At 37.3% G+C, this 20,546-nt stretch overlaps 1 protein-coding gene across 3 annotated transcripts in view; it reads right to left on the bottom strand.

Annotated features, from left to right (window-relative positions):
• The window catches only part of MNS1 (meiosis specific nuclear structural 1), a 47,378-nt gene extending 34,359 nt beyond the window's left edge, over nt 1-13,019 (bottom strand). Inside the window, exons 1-2 of one of the 3 annotated variants that reach the window (XM_047864045.1) lie at nt 12,175-13,019; nt 10,960-11,181 (exon numbers count right to left, since the gene is read on the bottom strand). In XM_047864045.1, the coding sequence (XP_047720001.1) occupies nt 10,960-11,181; nt 12,175-12,177 (225 nt within the window). In that variant the 5' untranslated portion in view covers nt 12,178-13,019. Of the gene's footprint in view, nt 1-9,317; nt 9,394-10,959; nt 11,182-11,953; nt 12,103-12,174 lie in introns of those variants that run through there. The other 2 variants (XM_047864046.1, XM_047864047.1) reach the window with 2 other exon arrangements.
• Nucleotides 13,020-20,546: the final 7,527 nt, after the last annotated feature.

The raw sequence follows: 20,546 nt of genomic DNA, 5'->3' as shown, positions 1-20,546 counted from the left end.
ACCTGTAGGTCATTTGTGTAGGAATGCTGACAATACCGACTCCATCTTTAGCCCTCCATCTTGTTCATGGTTGCTCAATGACCTTTCTTGGGGCTACAGGTTCCATGTAGCCATTCCATGGAAATGAATAATCATACCTTAGAAATGCCCACCAAGACCAAAATAGGGAGAAGGTTGTTTTGGTCTCCCATTAATCTTTTAGAAATAATAGTCTTTCCCCTTCCTGATGCACAGGTGAGGCTGCAAGATCTAATTAAAAGTTAGCGGTCAATTAGACACATTCAAGCTCTCTGCGGTGTTTGTGAACCCTTTGATCTCAGTATAGTGCCCTTCTGTGCGTCCCTTTGCTCTATAAGGTTTGTGGACTAAGGTCTGGATTTGGCGGAGAGTAACTATGCAGTTGCTGTGAATAGTCAGTCTTCCACCCAATCCCCCTGTCAGTAAGTTACCTGAAGTAAAACACTGTGTAAACTGTATGGAGTGGCCTACTTCATTTTCCGGTCTCCAAGTGCCTTCTCAGTTTGGGGGATACTTCATGTCTCTCCTGCACCTTCTAACAATTTCTCTCTGAAAAGGATCTGAAAACTAGATGAACTGCTTCTCTACAACAAAGGATAAAAGGACCACATTGAGAGGGGTAGAGACACTGTCTTGCCAAAAAACCCTACACCCAATAAGCAGGGAGACACAAGAGAGAGGGATCTCACCAGTCCAGCACCTCTGCCAGATGAGTGAGCAGTTGGTGCCCCACATTAGGCACTCCAACACTTCAGAGCTGCACCAAAAATGTCTGGCTTAGAAAACCAACAGGGCGGACATCCAAGGGACCCAAAGTACTATAGGAAACTGAGATTCTCATTTTAAAGGCTCACCTGCAGTCTCACTCATCCCAGGATCAAGCACAAAAGCACCAATTTGAAGGGAATTCATTTGCTGATCTGGGGGAATCTGCTGCAGAAGTAAGGGACAGTTGGGATTCTGCCAGAGACAGAGGCAAGGCTAACTCCTTTTGTGTGCTCTCTACCTAACCTGCCAGGGTAGCACACTGGATGCTGCACCCTCTCACTGCCTCACTGGGGCTGGTGGGACAGGTGGCCTCAGTGACGTCCTGCTGCTTTCCTGCAGCTGGGCAGTGGGAGCGGTCATAGCAATCCCCCATACCCTGCTTGGACTGGCAAGTGGGAGCAGTCATGACATTCTCCTGCCACCAACCTGGGACCATACAGGCACAGAGACAGGGCACTCTCCCACAGTATCACAGAAGCCTTCAGGCACATGCAGTCAAGACATTTCCCCCCTGCCTTTCTGAACCTGGTGAGCGCACCTTTCAGAGCAGGTGTGTGCAAACCACAGAGAGAATGCCCTTTGTTCACTTGGCCTTGGTGGCCAAGAGGGCTGAAGGTCCTGAGCTCCAAGGGACTCTTACCATCAGAAGACAGTTCTTGGCAGGCCAACCCCCCAGGGCACTGTACGCCCAGTCTTCCTTGAAAAAGGCCTATTTATCCTGGAGCTCCAGCCTAAGAAAGAGTCTTCAGGTTTCCCACACAAACAGTAGCTACAAAGGCACTCCCAGGAAACATAAGTAGGGAGACATTATTCTTGCCCATCCTGTTGGCCTCACTGCAGCTCAACAAGACCTCCCAGAAAGGAGCTTATATACTCATCTGCAGCCCTGTTTTTACAACTGTTGCCCAGGGAACACCTCCATCTCTAGATCTGGAGGCCAACAGAGTTTACAATTGTAGCCCCACAGGACTGCATATATTTGCATATATTAAAAGCTGCTGCCTGAGGGTCTGGCTTCCATTCAGCCTGAAACTAGGTGCTGAATAAGATTCCTCTCCTTGGAACACTGACAGGTCTTGGCATACCATCAACAACACAGACATATCAAGAATAAAAATCAGGCTGTTCAGACGATCACAAAGGTTCAAGAGACAACCAAGAACTAATCAATGGTGAATGAGAAGTTTCATCACCTACACAAAGCCACTTCTTCAAGACTGAAAGAAGTACTTGTTTTGCCCAACAGAGGGAAACAAACACAGCCAAACAAAATGAGGATACAGAGAAGTATGTTCCAAATGAGAGAATAAGACAAAACATCAGAAAAAGACCTTACTGATCCAGAGATAAGTAATTTACCAGAAAAAGAATTCAAAGTAATAGGCATAAAGATGCTCACCAAGCTTAGGAGAAGACTGAATGAACACAATGAGAACTTCAACAAAGAGATATAAGATATAAGAAAGTACGAAACCGAAATCAGAGCTGAAGAATATAATAACTGAACTGAAAAATACATGAAGAGGGTTATACAGCAGATTGGATAGAACAGAAGAATGGATCAGAGAACTGGAAAACAAAGCACTGGAAATCACCCAGACAGAGCAGCAAAAAGAAAAAGGAATTCTTAAAAAAAAAAGATGATAAATTAAGAGATCTATGGGACAAAATCAAGTGAAATAATATCTGCATTATAGGGGTACCAAAGGAGATGAGAAAGGAAAGAGGCAGAAAACTTATTTGAAGAAATAATGGCTGAAAACTTCCCTCACCTAAGGAAGGAAACAGACACCCAGATCCAGAAACCCAGAGAGTTCCAAGTAAAATAAACCCAAAGAGATCCATGCCAACACACATCATTATTAATATGTCAAAAATTAAAGAGAAAATCTTAGGGTGCCCTAGTGGCTCAGTTGGTTAAGTGTCCAACTTTGGCTCAGGTCATGGATCTTGCAGTTCATGAGTTTGAGCCCTGCATCGGGCTTTGTGCTGACAGCTCAGAGCCTGAAGCCTGCTTTGGATTCTGTGTCTCCCTCTCTCTCTGTCCCTCCCCTGCTTGCACTCTGTCTGTCTGTCTCTCTCTCTCAAAAATAAATTTTAAAAAAATTTTTAGAAATTAAAAAAAAAAAGAAAATCTAAAAGCAGTACAAGCAACTTGTTGTAAAGAAAACTCCACAAGGCTATCAGCAGATTGCTCAGCCCAAGCTGTGCAGGCCAGAAGGGAGTGGCATGACATATTCAAAGTGCTAAAAGGAAAAAAACTTCCAACCAAGAACACTCTACCCAGTAAGTTTATCACTCAGAATTGAAGGAGAGAGTTTTTCAGATAAGCAAAAGCTAAAGGAATTCATCACCACTAAACTGGTTTTTCAAGAAATGTTAAAGGGATCTTTTAAGTTGAAAAGAAATGGCACTAATTAACAACCAAAAAACATTTGAAAGTAAAAATCTCTCTGTAAAATTTAGTATGTAGTGAAGGTAGTATATAAGTTAACTCATAAAGTTAGTATGAAGGTTAAAAGACAAAAATAGTAAAATAAAACTACAATAATTAATTAAGTGATACATAAAATAGGAGATAAAATGTGACATCAAAAACATAAAATGGGGGAGATGGTAAAAGTGTACTATTTTGGAATAAGTTCAAGTTGATATCAACCTAAAAGGTTGATAAGATATTATATATGTTGTATACATAAATTACCTCACAGTAACCACAAAGCAAAACCTTACAGTAAATAAATACAGTAAACAGTAAAAAACTAAGCACAACACTAAAGAAAGACAATGAACCACAAGGAAAGACAGAAAGAAAATGGAACAGAGAGGAACTACAGAAACAGCCAGAAAACAATTAACCAAATGGCAATAAGTACAGATCTAACAGTAATATTTTAAATATAAATGGACTAAATGTTCTACTCAAAAGACAGCTGGCCAAATGGATTATAAACAAACAAACAAAAAACAAACAAGACTCATCTATATAGTTACTTCAGAAGTAACTATATAGGGTTACTTCAGAAGTAGGGATACACACAAGCTGCAAGTGAGGAATGGAAACAATATTCCATGGAAATGAAAAGAAAGCTGGTATAGCTATACTCATATCAAACAAAATAAGCTTTAAAACCAACACAGTAATAAAAGACAAGGAAGGGCATTACATGATAAAGAGGTCAATCAAGCAAGAAAATATAAAATTTACAAATATATATGTATCTAATATAGAAGCACCAAAATATATAAAGCAAATATTAACACACCAAAAAGGGGAAATCAACAATAATACAACAATGGTAGGGGATTTTAGCACCCTATTTATATCATCTGACAGAAATAAGAAAATCAATAAGGAAACATCAGCCTTAAACAACACCTTAAACCAGGTGGACTTAATAGATATATACAGAACATTCAGTACAAAAATAGCAGAATACACATGCTTCTCAAGTGCATATAGAACATTCTCCAGACCAGATCAATGTTAGGCCACATAAAAAAGAAAATGTAAATAAATTCAAAATTGATATTATATCAAGCAACTTTTCCAACCATAATGGTATGGAATTACCAATTATCAAGAAGAAAACAACAAAACTGTGAGAATTAACCAGCATGCTACAAAGCAACCACAAGGGCATCGAAGAAATAAATACCTAGAAGAAATTTTTAAAAAATCTACAGACAGAGGCAGCTGGGTAGCTCAGTCAATTAAGAATCAGACTTTGGCTCAAGTCATGATCTCACCATTTCCAAGTTCAAGCTCTTTGTCAGACTCTGTGCTGACAGCTCAGAGCCTGGGCCTGTTTCGGATTCTGTGTCTCCCTCTCCCTCTCTATCCTTCCTCCCACTCATGCTCTGTCTGTCTCTCTCTCAAAAATTAAAAAAAAAAACATTGAGAAAAATGTTTAATTAGAGAATAAAATTTTAAAAATTTGGAAACAAATGAAAACAGGAAAATAACATCAAAATGCAGCAAAAGCAGTTCTAAGAGGGAGGTACACAGCAGTACAGATCTTTCTGAAGAAACAACAAAACCCTCAATTAAACAGTCTAACATTACACCAAAAGCAACTATAGCAAGAATAAATGAAGCCTAAGGTTAGTAGGAGGAAAATAATAAAGATCAGAGTGGAAATAAATGAAATACAGACAAAAAAAGACAATAGGAAACATCAATGAAACTATGAACTAGTTCTTTGAAAATATAAATAAAAACGGGGTGCCTGGGTGGCTCAGTCAGTTAAGCATTCAACTACTGGTTTTAGCTCAGGTCATGATCTCACGGTTTGTGAGTTCGAGGCCCAGATTGGGCTCCATGCTGACAGTGCAGAGCCTGCTTGGGATTCTCTCTTTCCCTCTCTCTCTGCCCCCACCCCCACTCATTCTCTCTCTCAAAAATAAACTTAAAAAAGAAAATATAAATAAAATAGATAAACTTTCAGCTAGACTTACCAAGGAAAAAAGAGAGAGGTCTCAAATACATAAAAATGAGAAGTGAAAAAGGAGTTACAACTAATACTAAATAAATGCAAAGGATCATAAGAGAGTAATATGAACAAGTATACGCCAAAAATTAGACAAACTAGAAGAAGTGGATAAATTCCTAACACACGATCTTCCAAGACTGAATCAAGAAGAATTCTTGAATCAAGAATAAAATCAAGATACTAGTAGGGAGATTACTAGTAAGGAGACTGAATCAATAAAACCTCCCAAAAAACAAAAGTCCAGGACTATGTGGCTTTACTGGTTAACTCTATCAAACATTCAAAGAATTAATATTTCCCCTTCTCAAACTCTCAAAAAACTGAAGAGGAGGGAACACTCTCACTATATGTCATGAGGCCATCATTATCCTAATACCAAAACCAGACAAGGATGCCATACAAAAATAAAATTACCAGCTAATATTCCTGATAAACATAAATGCAACATTCCTCAACAAAATATTAAGCAAACCAAATTCAACAACATATTAAAAGAACCATACACCATGATTAATGTGACTTATTCCACATCCCAAATCAATCACTATTATATACATTAACAAAATGAAAGATAAAAATCATTAATCATTTTGATTCAGGAAAAGCAGATTATGGAGAGAATGTACCTCAACATAATTAATACCCTTATGACAAACCCACAGTTAGTTTCATACTCATTGGTGAGAAGCTCTAAGATCAAGAACAAGACAAGAATGCTCACTCCATCCCCACTTTTATACAACATAGTACTGGAAGTCCTAGCCATAGTAATTAGGCAAGAAAAAGAAATAAAAGACATCCAAATTGGCAAGGAAGAGGCAAACTTGTCACTATTTGCAAATAACACAATACTAAAGACTACACCAAAAAACTATTAAAATAAATCAATTCAGTAGTGATAAGACACAAAAAATACATAAAAACCTGTTGAATTTCTACGCATCAATACCAAAAGATCAGAAAGAAAAATCAAGAAAACAATCCCATTTACAACTGCATCAAAAAGTACAAAACACCTAGGACTAAATTTAACCATGGTGACTATATACTGAAAACTATAAGATACTCATGAAAGAAAATGAAGAAAACACAAATAAATGGAAAGATATTCTGTGCCCATGAAGTAGTATAAAATGTCTGTACTTTTCAAAGCAATCTACAGAGTCAATGTAATTCCTACCGAAATATCAACAGCATTTTCACAGAATTTGAACAAATAATTCTAAAATTCATATAAAAGCACAAAAGAATTAAGATAACCAAAGCAATCTTGAAAAAGAACAAAGTCAGAAGTGTAATGCTCCCAAATTTCAAACTATTATCACAAAGCTATAGTAATCAAATCAGTATAGTATTGGCATTAAAAACAGACACATAGAGGGACTCCTGGGTGACTCCGTCGGTTGAGTGTCTGACTTCGGGTCAGGTCATGATCTCACTGTTCATGAGTTTGAGCCCCGCATCCAGCTCTGTGCTGACAGCTCAGAGCCTGGAGCCTGCTTCAGATTCTGTGTCTCCCTCTGTCTCTGACCCTCCCCCATTCATGCTGTGTCTCTCTCAAAAATAAATAAACATTAAAAAAATTTTAAAATAAAAACAGACACATAGATCAATATAACAGGACAGACAGCCCAGGAAAACCCACATATATATGTCAATTAATTTAGAACAAAGGAGGCAAGAATATACAACGGGGAAAAGTGGTGTTGAAACTCTTCAAGTGCTGCTGGGAAAACTGGACAGCAACATGCAAAAAAATGAAACTGGACCACTATCATACAACATATACAAAAATTAACTCAAAATGGATCAGAAATTTGAATGCTAAGACCTGAAACCATAAAAGTCTGAAAGGAAAACATAGGCAGTAAGCTCCTTTACATTAATCTTAATGTTTTTTTTAAAGCTGATTCCAGAGGTAATTGCAATAAAAAAGCAAAATCAAATGAGACTACCACAAACTAAAAAGCTTCTGCACAGCAAAGGAAACCATCAACAAAATTAAAAGGCAACCTTCTGCAATGACAGAAGTATTTGCAAATCATATATCTTATATGGGGTTAATATCCAAAATATATAAAGTCATAAAACCCCAAAACAAACAAAATATAAACAGTCTGATTAAAGAATAAGCAGAGGGCCTAAATAGACTCTTTTTAAAAATGACATACAGATGCCCACCAGCACAGGAAAAGATATTTAACATCACCCATCATCAGAGAAATGCAAATCAAAACTATAATGTGATTATTACCTTACACCTGTCAGAATGGCTATTAGCAAAAAGAAATAAGTGTTGGTGTGTGGAGAAAAGGGAATCCTCATGCAGTGGTGGTGAGAATATAAATTGGTGCAGCCACAATGGAAAAAAGTATGGAAGCTCTCAAAAATTTTTAAAAAATCATATGATCCAGCAGTTTCACTTCTGGGTATCTACCAAAGAAAACAAAAGCACTAATTTGAAAAGATATATAAATGTAGCATTATTTATAATAATCAAGATATGGAAATAACCTATGTCCATCAATGGACGAGTAGAGAAAATGTGGTATGTAAGTACAATAGAATGTTGCTCAGCCATAAAGATAATCTTGCCATTTGTGACAATTTGGATGGACCTTGAGGGTATTACACTAACTGAAATAAGTCAGAGAAAGACCATTATCTTTGATTTCACTTATATGTGGAATCTCAAAAACAAAACAAATAAACAAAACCCAAATTCATAGATATAGACAACCAAATGGTGGTTGCCAGACGAGAGGGGAGTAGGAGTGGAGGTGTGAAATGAGTGAAGAGGATCAAGAAGTACAAACTTCCAGTTATAAAATAAGTAATGGGGATTTACATACAGGATGGGGAATATAGTCAATAATAGCGTATTAACTTTGTATGGTAAATAGATAGTAACTAGACTTATTGAGGTCATCATTTCACAATGTATACAAAGGTCAAATTGCTATGTTGTGCACCTGAAACTAATATCATAATGTATGTCAATTATACCTCAATAAAATGTTTAAAAAGACAATCACATAAATGCAGTAGAAATAGACATAAGTAATTTTAGGAAACAGTGTCTGACTAGATATAAGGCTAAGGACAAAAAATATTTATATCCAAATCTGTACTGTAGTAAGTAAATGTGTTGTTCACAGGGGTGCAGGTTAACAATTCTGAGACTACTTTATTTGTATACTAGGGTTGAAAGAATAAGTAAATATACTATAGATAATGAGAACCAACTTTCTTTTTGTTGGAGAAAGCAATTATGAATAAGGAAAGGAGAAAGGCTAGGATAACCACTGTGCTAATCAGAAGGGAGATTCTCTTGGGTAGGCCTGACCTAATCAGGTGAGCCCTAAAATGACAAAGAGCAGTTGAAGCCACTGTTCTGTGGATATCAGGGAAACAGACTGCTATGTTGTGGAAAGGATCAAGTGGCAGGGAATGTCAGCAATCTCTGAGAGATATGAGCATTAGTCTTCGAACTATGAAAACATGCACTCTGCCAACTTAAATGAGCTTAGAAGAGGACCCCAAGATTCAGATGAGAATATATTCCAGACAACACCTGGATTTCAGCCTTGTGAGACCAAGCAGTCAATCCAGCTATAAACCACATTTGGATTTCTGACCTACAGAAACCATGAGGTAATCAACAGATGTTTTTAGTCACTAAATTTGTGGTAATTTGTTACACAGCAACAGAAAACTAATATAATAAATGAACAGTAGTCTTTAAAATTGTCAAGGTCATGAAAGACAGGAAAAGTGAAAAACTGTTACAGATTGGAGGAGATTAAGGAAACATAACAACTAAATGCAGTTTGTATTCCTGAAACAGAAAACATGTTAATGGAAAAAACTCATATGATCTGAATAAATACTATAGTTAACATATTGTACCAAGGCTAATTTCTTCATTTTGATAATTGTTCCATGATTATTTAAGATATTAACTTAAAGAGAAATCAGTAAACGGTATACAGGAATTCTCTTTACTATTTTTTGCAACTCTTATGTATCTAAACTTACCTCAAAAATTGTCTCTAAATATTATTTCCATTAGATGATAACAGTGCTCTTTGGTACAATGGCTGATTCCGGGTGTGAAGCCAGAAATTTACAAGATGAGTCTTGTATTCACCAGAGGAAAAGAACAAATAGGATAATGAATCAGCTCAAGTGATTCCTAAGATCTGAGAGTAGAAAGCCAGAGACCCAGAGAGGCCTGGGTGGCTCAGTCGGTTAAGCATCCAACTTTGGCTCAGGTCATGATCTCACAATTCATGGGTTTGAGCCCCGCATCGGGCTCTGTGCTGACAGCTCAGAACCTGGAGCCTGCTTTGGATTCTGTGTCTCCCTCTCTCTCTGTCTCTCCTCCACTTGTGTTCTGTCTCTCTCTGTCTCTCAAAAATAAATAAACGTTAAAGAAAAATTCCTTTTTAAATAAATAAAGAATGAGGGAGAGACTGTTTTAGATTAGAGGTACCTAACAGACATAACAACCAAATATACTATATGAACCTTGTTCGGATCCTGATTAAAACAAACCAACTGTAAAAGCAGACTTTGACATAATCCCCAAAACTTGATTATGGGATGGCATTAAATGATACCTAGAATTTACTGTTAATTCTATTACGTGAGATAATGGCATTGTTCTGCTACTATGTTAGAAAATATCTGTATTTTATAAGATGCATACTGAAGTATACAGGAGAGAGATGATCTGATATCTAGGGTTTTCTTTAAAATTAAAGAAAAAAATAAGAATAAAAATAGGAAAAAAATCTAATCCCTAGGATCTTATTGCTCAGGGTTGAAAATCATGTCTAAGCTTTATGAAATTGAAATTCAGAGGGATGGATATCATTTTTAAAAGTTGCTTTTGCCATTCCCCACAATATCCTGCAAAATGTTGAACATAAAGCAGGAACTCAAAAAATAGTGAAATATCAGAACACCTTTTTCACATTTATGAGAACTTGTTTCTTATTGGTTTCCCTTTTTTACCACCTTCATCCTGTAAAATATTTAGAAGTTTCCATTAAAAAATTATCTCCATATTTTAGGAGTTATATATATGTACTGTACCTGAATTCAAGTCAGTATTTCAAAAATCAAAAATACAAGTAAATTCAAATCTAATACATACGTGTTCATTTTCTACCACTGAACAATGAACATGTTTAATATCAGGATATTCAAAAAAGGTAATCTGAAATTTTTGTCTTTTGAATTTTATGGAATGCAACTGAATTTTACTTATATGAGCAAAACTCAGTAATTACGGATTTCATGTTTATGAAAAAAACGAGAAAACCTGTGTCTTACTCTGTTCCAGGTACTTTTCCAAGTGCTTTGCATGTATTAAATCATTAACTATTAAAACAATCCTACAAAGTGGGTACTATTATAATTCCTGTTTTATAGATGAGGCAGCAAGTAAAATCATGGTTCAACAGCTTATATACAGCAATACTAGGATTTAAAGACGTAACAGTCTAACTCCAAAAACGCAGTTCTTTACCACTACATTGGACTGACATACAATGAGGCATACTTTATCTGATCCTGTTATCTATTCAATTCCAGTATCAGCAGTTGGTTTTTATCATTTCCAAGGAGAAAATGAAGGGAAAAAAACAATGTAAGAATGAATAGTAAAATGTACCTTTTGAATGGCTTCTTCCATATCCAACTCAAACTGTTCATTCTGTAATAATCTGAGGAATCTCCTGCGCTCCACACGGTCATCATTTTCGTTCTGCACCATTTGGTCCCTGACTTGATTCTGTATCTTTCTTAGTGATTGGACATGCAATTTCTTGCAGTAGTTTACATCTACTAATTTCTGATGTCTTTCACTGAAGTTCATAGCTCTCCTTTTAGAAGCCTATAATGAAAAAAAAATAAAAGTATGCATACTTTGATATTCCAAAAGCTAATTTTTAAAAGAATACTGCTGTGGAGTGCCTGGGTGGCTCAGAGGGTTATGCACCACTCTTGATTTCCGCTCAGGTCATTATCTCCCAGTCCTGGGATTGAGCCCCGCTAAGGAATTGAGCCCGGCTGAGCGTGGAGCCTGCTTGGGATTCTCTCTCCCTTTCTTTCTGCCCCTCCCCCACTTGTGCTCCCTCGCTCTCAAAATAAATAAATAAACTTTAAAAGTATACTGATGTAAGCTCCCATTACAAAAATAGGGAACACTAATAAAAACAAAGGACCTTTGGCCTCCTTCCTAAATTCAGAGAAATAAAAAAAAGTACGCGTGGTAGCTAAATATATTGATATATCAGTAAACTACTTTTATTACTCCCCATTTTATAGATGAAGAATAAAAAGTAAAAGCAACTTTACCCAGGATTCCTCAGCTTAAATATGCCGCAGTACTAAGATTCAAAGACCTGTAGTCAAACTCTTGTAGAACTAGCTTTTAGCGCAATACAGGGAATTCCTCCTTCCCCATTCCACCCCCCCTCTCCCTTACCCCTTGGCCATAAAGTTCCGTTGAGAAACTGGTCAGGTTTTCCTAATATAGATTTAACAGGTCGGGCCGCTGCTACTTAATTCATTCACTCTCTCCTGGAGTTTTCTTCCCCCAGTTATTCGTTCAACATTCTTAATCTTTTCCCAAATTTCCAAAATATGAGAAAAAAGATATTTACTGGGCAGATCTAATAACAGCAAGAAATTTTGGAAAAGGCTGAAAGCCACCGTGTTCGTTGCTTAAACAATAGCACAGGAGGCCTCTGAAAGCAAATTGTACGAGTTTCCCACTTTAATTCTCAGATTAGGCACTTCAAATCCTTTTTAGGTGCAAGCTGGCTCTAAACTACAATTAAACCAATAGATAAACAAGTAGTTTCAAGACCCCCAACCGGCTTACCATCTTGGCAGACGAAAATTCCCCTCTCGTGCTCCAGCGGCCACCACCTCCCGCTTCCAAAGCAGAGGCTCAGCTCTCTGATGTTGACGCGGTTTCCTGGCAACTGCCGCCAAAGAGGGTCCCACCTACCGGCGCAGGGTGCAGTCTCTCATTGGACGCAGGAAGAGCCAATGGGCATTGAGCTTCTTGGAAGGCTGGCAGAGGAGCTACTTCTCCAGATCTAATTAACAGGCGGGAAGTTCAGATTCTGTATCCAGGCGCGAGCTCTTTGTAGTCTTTTAGGGCGCTCACGATTTCCCTCAAGCGGCTAAATTCTGTGATTTGGGTAGGTTTGGGAGCCAAGGGGAGGCTGTGGAAACTTTACACAGAAATACGCAAACTCCTATTCCATGGGGCCAAAGTCACTTTCCACGCATAGAACATCCTGTGCCCTCAAAGCCCGTTCTGCATGAGTTGATGACTGCCTTCACCTTTAGCAGTGGGAGGCACGGCCACCGTCTCCCTAGCTGGGTAACTGTGAGCCACTGTGGGTGGCATGTCCTTCCAGCGCCCTTCACCTCACACCCCGCAGACGCTGTTGGTAAACTGTGGTAATAAAATGCAGGGGCCACACAGAGCTTTCTCCGCTGTGGAATACCTGGTCCAGGTATCGAAGAGCCAGCATACAGATGATGGCAGGATGTGATCAGGTTTATTTTACTGGCAGTTGCACACTACAGTCCATTTTAAATGGAAGAATTTAAGAACAGGAATGGGTCAGAAAAATTAGTCAAAGATTATAGAGATGACAGAGAAGTCCCTAAAAAAATTGAGGCGCCTGGGTGACTCAGTGGGTTAGGCATCTGACTTAAGCTCAGGTCATCATCTTGGGGTTTGTGAGTTTGAGCTGATAGCTCAGAGCCTGGAGGCTGCTTCAGATTCCGTGTCTCCCTCTCACTCTGCCCGTCCCCTACTTGCCCTCTCCCTCTCACTCTCTCCCTCTCTATCTCTCTCAAAAATAATATTAAAAAAAAAATTAAACGTAGTGTGGGAACTTGACTTAGTTTGTGCTAGCTAATTTGAAGCCCATCATGTGCAGCAATATTGTGCTTAAATATTAATAACCAAAAGGACTTCCAGTTCCAGCTCCAAAATGTAAAATCTTGGAAGTTATCACTTGTCCTTACTATCAGAAAAATTTCAACAAACTAAAAACTAATGATTTTTCTTGGACTCATCAAAGAACTGAGGTCACAGGGCAACCTACAACCCTGAAATCTGGAGAGGTGAGTCCAGGGGGTAACAGCCAAGACCTACTTATCTAGAGCAGGAGCCTCTGAAGCCATAAACAAGGAATACTTGAATAGTAATTTTGATTAATTGTTGGAAACTGAGCACAGACTGGCGTGAGTTAAACTACCCGGGGTTTGCAGTCTTGGGAGGCCCAACACTTGCATGGGTTTTGCTTTGACGAACTCCAGCAAGTTCTCACCATTAAAAACCAAGAAAGATATCTTGTGGCTCTAGGAAGCAGATAAGATTAATAATTATTATCAAATATATCTAGAGCCTTCTCCTTAATAAAGGCCTACTTCCCAGAAGAAAAGATTGTACCAAAGCTATATCCCACCCAAGGCAAGGACAGTTCTCTGACTATAGCTTCCTCCAGCCTGCCAGTCTCTCCTAAGTAGAGAGGAGGAGGAAGCTAAGAAACACTTGTGAAGGTCACAGCCCAAAGAGGTTTAAAGAGGCTTAAATATAAAATTATGGAATTCTTCCCACACTTAACATTGAGTACAGATGAAAGCACTGCAAAATCACATACTAACAAGGAATTCTTAGGGAAATCCAAAGACAACAGGAGACAGAAACAAAAATACTAGAGGTATTTGAAACCTCTAGAACAAACAGCTAGAGCAAACATGAAGCACAGCCCAACTCCTAGCCATGTAATAAAAAACTCACATTAAGTGCTATTTACCTCAATTCCTGTTACCCAATATAGCACAGCCAGTTTCAACAAAAAACAACAAGGCTAAAGGCAAGGAAACAGTCAGTTTGAAAGGCAAAGTAAGCATCAGAACTAGACTCAACCAGATTGGGAGAAACAGAACAGATTGGGAGATTATTAAACAGTAATATAACTATGATTAATATACTAAAGGATCTGATGGAAAATATTGACAACATACAAGAATAGATGGGTGATGTAATCAGATAAATGGAAACTCAAAGAATCCAAAGAAAATTTTAGAAATAAGAAACACTGTAACAAATGAGGAATGCCTTTGACAAGCTTATTGTAGACTGGACAACACTGTGGAGAGGATCAGTGAGCCTGAAGATATGTCAGTAGAAACTTCCCAAACTGAAATGCAAGGAATAGATAATCCTATTGGGCTTGTAGACCTCACCTTAGAATCAAATTGTTTTCTACAATAGAAAAGGGCATGTGTGTGTGTGTGTGTGTGTGTGTGTGTGTGTGTGTGTGTTGAGGGGATGGTAATTGTCAAGGTTTCTATTTTTTGGGAGATCATATAAACCCAGTTACCACAAAAGTCGAATTGGCCACATGTGTACAGTGCAAAACATTTTGAAAACATTCAATTTTGTTTGTCTAGCAACTTCCACAAGAATTCTACAAAAAGCATGGCTTATGTACAGCTTCTCATAAAGTAGCCTCTAATTAAAATTTCGTTGGTTTGGCTGTCAGCAGGAATTTTTGTTTTGTTTTGAACAATGATTAGCGCCTGGCACATAATAGGTGATAAGTAAATATTTGTTAAATTAACAAATGATTGAAATTATGGTACTGTTATACACATCGGAAAAAGCTCTACCCAGAAATAACTTTGAAGAAATATTGCTCTTCATCATTTAAAGTTTTATCAAATTTACTTATATTTTCAAAGAGCAAACTTTTGGCTTTATTAATTTCTCTCTCTCTCTCTCTCTCTCTCTCTCTCTATATATATATATATATATATATATATATATATAAATATATGTATATATATTTTTTTCCATTCTCATTGTTTGTTGCTCTTACCATCATTATTTTCTTCCCATCTTGCTTTGGGTTTAATTTGCTTTTCTCTTTATAGTTTCATAAGGTGGAAGTTTAAATCTTTAACACCATTCTTCTTTTCAAATATAAATATATAATTTAAATTTATCTCTAAGTCTTGCTTTAGCTGCTTCCCACAGATTTTGATATATGGTGATTTCTCATTCATTCAGTTCAAAATATCAAAGACTTTTTCTTTGACTTATGAATTATTTAAACATGCTTTGTTAACCATTTCCAGGCATCTTTTTGTTATTGATTTCTAGTTGATTCCATTATGGTAAAAAAATGTACCTGTATGACTTCAAATCTTTTGAGTTGTAGAGATTTATTTTATTCAGCACAATATGGTCCATTTTGGTGACTGTTTCATGTGTCCTTGAAAAGAATATGTATTCAGGTACTTTGGGTGAGGTATTCTACAAACATCACAAAGGTCAAGTTGGTTGATAATGGCTTTCATCCAATGCCAAGGAAATTCCATGTTCTTACAGTATTTCTATTTTATCAATTACTGTGAGAAGTGTTGAGGTCATCAAGTATAATTGTGGATTTGCTTATCCTTTTGCTGCATGTCTTTTAAAGTATTATTGTTAAGTGTGTATACCTTTAGGATTAAGGTATATACATTAACATTTTGACATTAACATTTCAAACACCCTTATTTTCCCCTGGTAATTATTCTTTGTTCTTTTTAAAAATTTTTTAACATTTATTTATTTTGAGAGAGAGAGAGAGAGAGAGAGAGAGAGAGAATATCCCAAGCAGGCTCCATGCTGCCAGCACAGGACCTGAACTCATGAACTTTGAGATTGTGACCTGAGCCAAAATCATGAGTCAGACACTTACCTGACTGAGCCACCTAGGCACCCCAGTAATACTCTTTTTCTGAAGTCTTGTTGCCATTAATGTAGCCACCCTAGCTTTCTTATAACTAATGTTTACATGGCATGTATTTCTCTATGTTTTTACTTTTCTAATTTTCTATCTAATGTATCTGCATATTTATATTTAAAATGACTTTCCTACAGATAGCATATCATTGAGCATTATTTTCTTATTCAACCGAATAATCTCCATCTTTTTTTAAATTTAAGTATAATTAACATGTAATGTTATACTAGTTTCAGCTGTAGAATATAGTGAGCCAAAAATTCTATACATTTCTCAATACTCATCAAGATAAGAGTACTCTTAATCCCCTTTATCTAGTTCACCCAACCCCCCACCCCTCTCTGGCCGGTTCCCCTCTGGCAACCACCAGTTTGTTCTCTGTATTTAAGAGTCTGATTTTTTTTCTTTTTTTTTTCTTTGTTCATTTGTTTTGTTTTATCACTAATCATCAGGGAAATAAAAATCAAAACCACAATGAGATATCATTTTATACCTGTCAGAATGTCTAAAATCAAAAACACAAGAAATAACAAGTTTTGTTGAGGATGTGAAGGAAAAGGAACCTTTGTACACTATTGGTACAAATGCAAATTGGTACAGCCACTGTGGGAAACAGTATGGAGTTTCCTCAAAATTATTAAAGACAGAATTAGCATATGATCCACTAATTCTACTACTGGGTATTTACCCCCCCAAAAAAAACCCAAAAACACGAGTTTGAAAAGAAATATGCACCCCTATGCTTATTACACATTATTTACAATAGCCAAGATACAGAAGCAACACAAATGCCCATCCATAGATGAATGAATAAAGAAGAGGTGGTAAATATATACAATGGAGTTATTACTCGGCCATAAAAAAGAATGAAATCAGGGGCACCTGGGTGGCTTGGTCGGTTAAGCGGCCGACTTTGGCTCAGGTCATGATCTCACAGTCCGTGAGTTCGAACCCCGCGTCGGGCTCTGTGCTGACCGCTCAGAGCCTGGAGCCTGTTTCGGATTCTGTGTCTCCCTCTCTCTCTGCCCCTCCCCTGTTCATTCTCTGTCTCTCTCTGTCTCAAAAATAAATAAACATTAAAAAAAAATTAAAAAAAAAAAAGAATGAAATCTTGCCATTTGCCACAATATGGATGAACCTAGAGGGTATGTTTGAGTGAAGTCAATCAGAGAAAGACAAATAGCATATGATTTCACTCATATGTTTAAGAAAAATTTAAGAAAGTCCCATCTTCTAATTGCTAGGTTTATGCCATTTACATATCAGTATTGATATGTATGGATTAAAATATACACATGCTAATTTTAAAATATTTGTTGCATACGTTTTTTATTTTCTCTTCTTTTTCGGTCTTTTTTTATTATTTGTGATTTCATTTTATTTTCACTATTGACTTGTTATTTATACCTCTTAAATGTTTGTGATTGCCCTAAGCTTTACTATTTATATATTATTCAAATACTGTAACTCTGCCTCAATTGTTGTGTGTAAACCTTAGAACAGTATAATTTCAATTCTTCCATCCCATATCTTGTGCTGTTACCATACATTTTAAATTACATAAATCCACAATACATATGTTAGATTGTTGGATATTGTTTCAAAATTCTCAAGTGCTCTGTTTTTTGTTTTCTCCAATATTTTTCAGTCTTTCATTTTGGGTAATTCTTATTAATATATCCTCAAATTCGCTGACTCTTTTCCTCAGCTATGTTATCTTTTGTTGAAACTGTCAAAGTTCATTTGTTTCATTTTTAGAATTTCCATTAAACTCTTAGAGTTTCCATCTTCTCAGCTAAAATTATCCAAGTTTTCATGTATATTGTCTACCTATTCTGTTAGGGTCTTTAATATATTAATCATAGTATTTAAATTTTTCTGAGTTTCACCATTTGGGCCATGTATGAATTTTGTTCTGTTGATAGGTTCATCTCTATACACCTTTTACAATGTTGTTCCTTGAATTTTGGTGGATGTCATAGTTCTGGATTGAATACCAGACATCACATGTAAGGCAGTAGAGACTGAGGTAAATCATATTTAGGCCTGGAAATAAGCATACAACATCAGTGTAGGAGGTTGAGCCTAGGTAGTCAGGAGCTGAGCTGGATTTGAACTTCGTGTTGCTATGGTTATGTGGTTTCAGTACACCATTATCTTCAAATTTCTCTAGCATTATCTTTTGCTTATGGTGGAAGCTAGTTTTCCAAAAGGCTTCTCTCAATGTTCCTGGTTCATCTTTAGCTTAAGGCCTTCCCTGTGATTCTGGCATGTCAAAGCTTGTCTCTCTCCACCTTCTGGTTCCTGCCCTCCCAGGAGACTGCTGTTTTTTGTTGCTAAGGCTAGCTTGCCAGGTAGTGGGAAGAGGGGCTTCTCTGTTACCCTGGTCCAGTCTCAGTGTTAGGTGGGTTCTGGCACACTAGTTGTGGGGGGGGGGGGGTCTCATAAACTGATAAAACTTCTCTTAATGGTAAGTACTGACTGTTTTCTTATTGCTTTTAAAGAAAATCTAGAACCCTTCACCTGGCTATAAAGGCTGTATGTTTATCTCTTCAGATTTCTTCAAACTTCAGCCAAAATTGATTTCTTTGAGCTCCTTCCTGTAAGAAGGCCTTTACATGTGTGGGTCTCTGCCCTTAATAAGAGGTTGTGATGACTGAAAGCCCACCAGCCATCTTGTCAATGAGATAATACATGCTCTGCATGGCAGAAGAGAAAAATGGAAGGAGCCTTGGTTATTTATGACCACAGAGCTACAATATCAGATTGGGCTGCCTAATGCTATATGAAAGAAAAATAAATTCCTCATTTGTCTAAGCCTCTGTGTCCTCTTCTTCACTCCGGATTCTTATTATTATTAGTCAGATGCAATTCCTAAATGATACAAACCACCATTTCTATTTAATCTCATGGGTGAAAATGATTAAGAAAAACAAAACTTTTTATAGCATTCATTGCCTTTTAAAATCAATATTTTATTTTGAAGATTAACAGGCAGAGTAGAAAACCTCCTATTTCCTTTCTCCCATTTTCCTCTCTCCCTTATCTTATAGAAGCTACTAATTAGTTCCTTTCCCATAATTCATGTGCTCAGAGTCTTGATCACAACTTTTGATTCTTGTGTTGTTGTTTTTTTAATTTAATTTACATCCAAGTTAGTTAGCTTACAGTGCAACAATGATTTCAGGGGTAGATTCCTTAGTGCTCCTTACCTATTTAGCCCATCCCCCTCCCACAACCCCTCCAGTAACCCTCTGTTTGTTCTCCATATTTAAGAGTCTCTTATGTTTTGTCCCCCTCCCTGTTTTATATTATTTTTGCTTCCCTTCCCTTGTGTTCCTCTGTTCTATGCCTTAAAGTCCTCATATGAGTGAAGTCATATGATATTTGTCTTTCTCTGACTAATTTCGCTTAGCCTAATACCCTCTAGTCCCATCCACATAGTTGCAAATGGCAAGGTTTCATTCTTTTTGACTGCCAAGTAATACTCCATTGTGTGTGTGTGTGTGTGTGTGTGTGTGTGTGTGTGTGTGTGTGTGTATACCACATCTTCTTTATCCATTCATCCATCGATGGACATTTGGGCTCTTTCCATACTTTGGCTATTGTTGATAATGCTGCTATAAACATTGGGGTGCATGTGCCCCTTCGAAACAGCATACCTGTATCCCTTGGATAAGTACCTAGTAGTGCAATTGCTGAGTCCTAGGGTAGTTCTATTTTCAGTTTTTTGAGGAACCTCCATACTATTTTCCAGAGTGGCTGCACCAGTTTGCATTCCCATCAGCAGTGCAAAAGAGATCCTCTTTCTCCACATCCTTGCCAACATCTGTTGTTGCCTGAGTTGTTAATGTTAGCCATTTTGACAGGTGTGAGGTGGTATCTCATTGTGGTTTTGATTTGTATTTCCCTGGTGATGAGTGATGTTGAGCATTTTTTCATGTGTCGGTTGGCCATCTGGATGTCTTCTTTGGAGAAGTGTCTATTCATATCTTTTGCCCATTTCTTCACTGGATTCTTTGTTTTTTGGGTGTTGAGTTTGATATATTCTTTATAGATTTTGGATACTAACCCTTTATCTGATATGTCGTTTGCAAATATCTTCCCCATTCCATCGTTTGCCTTTTAGTTTTGCTGATTGTTTCCTTCCCTGTGCAGAAGCTTTTTATTTTGATGAGGTCCCAGTAGTTCATTTTTGCTTTTGTTTCCCTTGCCTCTGGAGACGGGGTGAGTAAGAGTTGCTGCAGCCAAGATTACAGAGGTTTTTGCCTGCTTTCTCCTCGAGGATTTTGATGGCTTCCTGTCTTACATTTAGGTCTTTCATCCATTTTGGGTTTATTTTTGCATATGGTGTAAGAAAGTGATCCAGGTTCATTTTTCTGCATGTCGCTGTCAGGTTTCCCAGCACCACTTGTTGAAGAGACTGTCTTTA

The sequence above is a fragment of the Prionailurus viverrinus genome, chromosome B3, assembly GCF_022837055.1.
Source record: "Prionailurus viverrinus isolate Anna chromosome B3, UM_Priviv_1.0, whole genome shotgun sequence".
NCBI lineage: Eukaryota > Metazoa > Chordata > Mammalia > Carnivora > Felidae > Prionailurus > Prionailurus viverrinus.
Note: the sequence above shows the minus strand (reverse complement) of the source record. Positions and strands in the feature narration are given on the sequence as shown.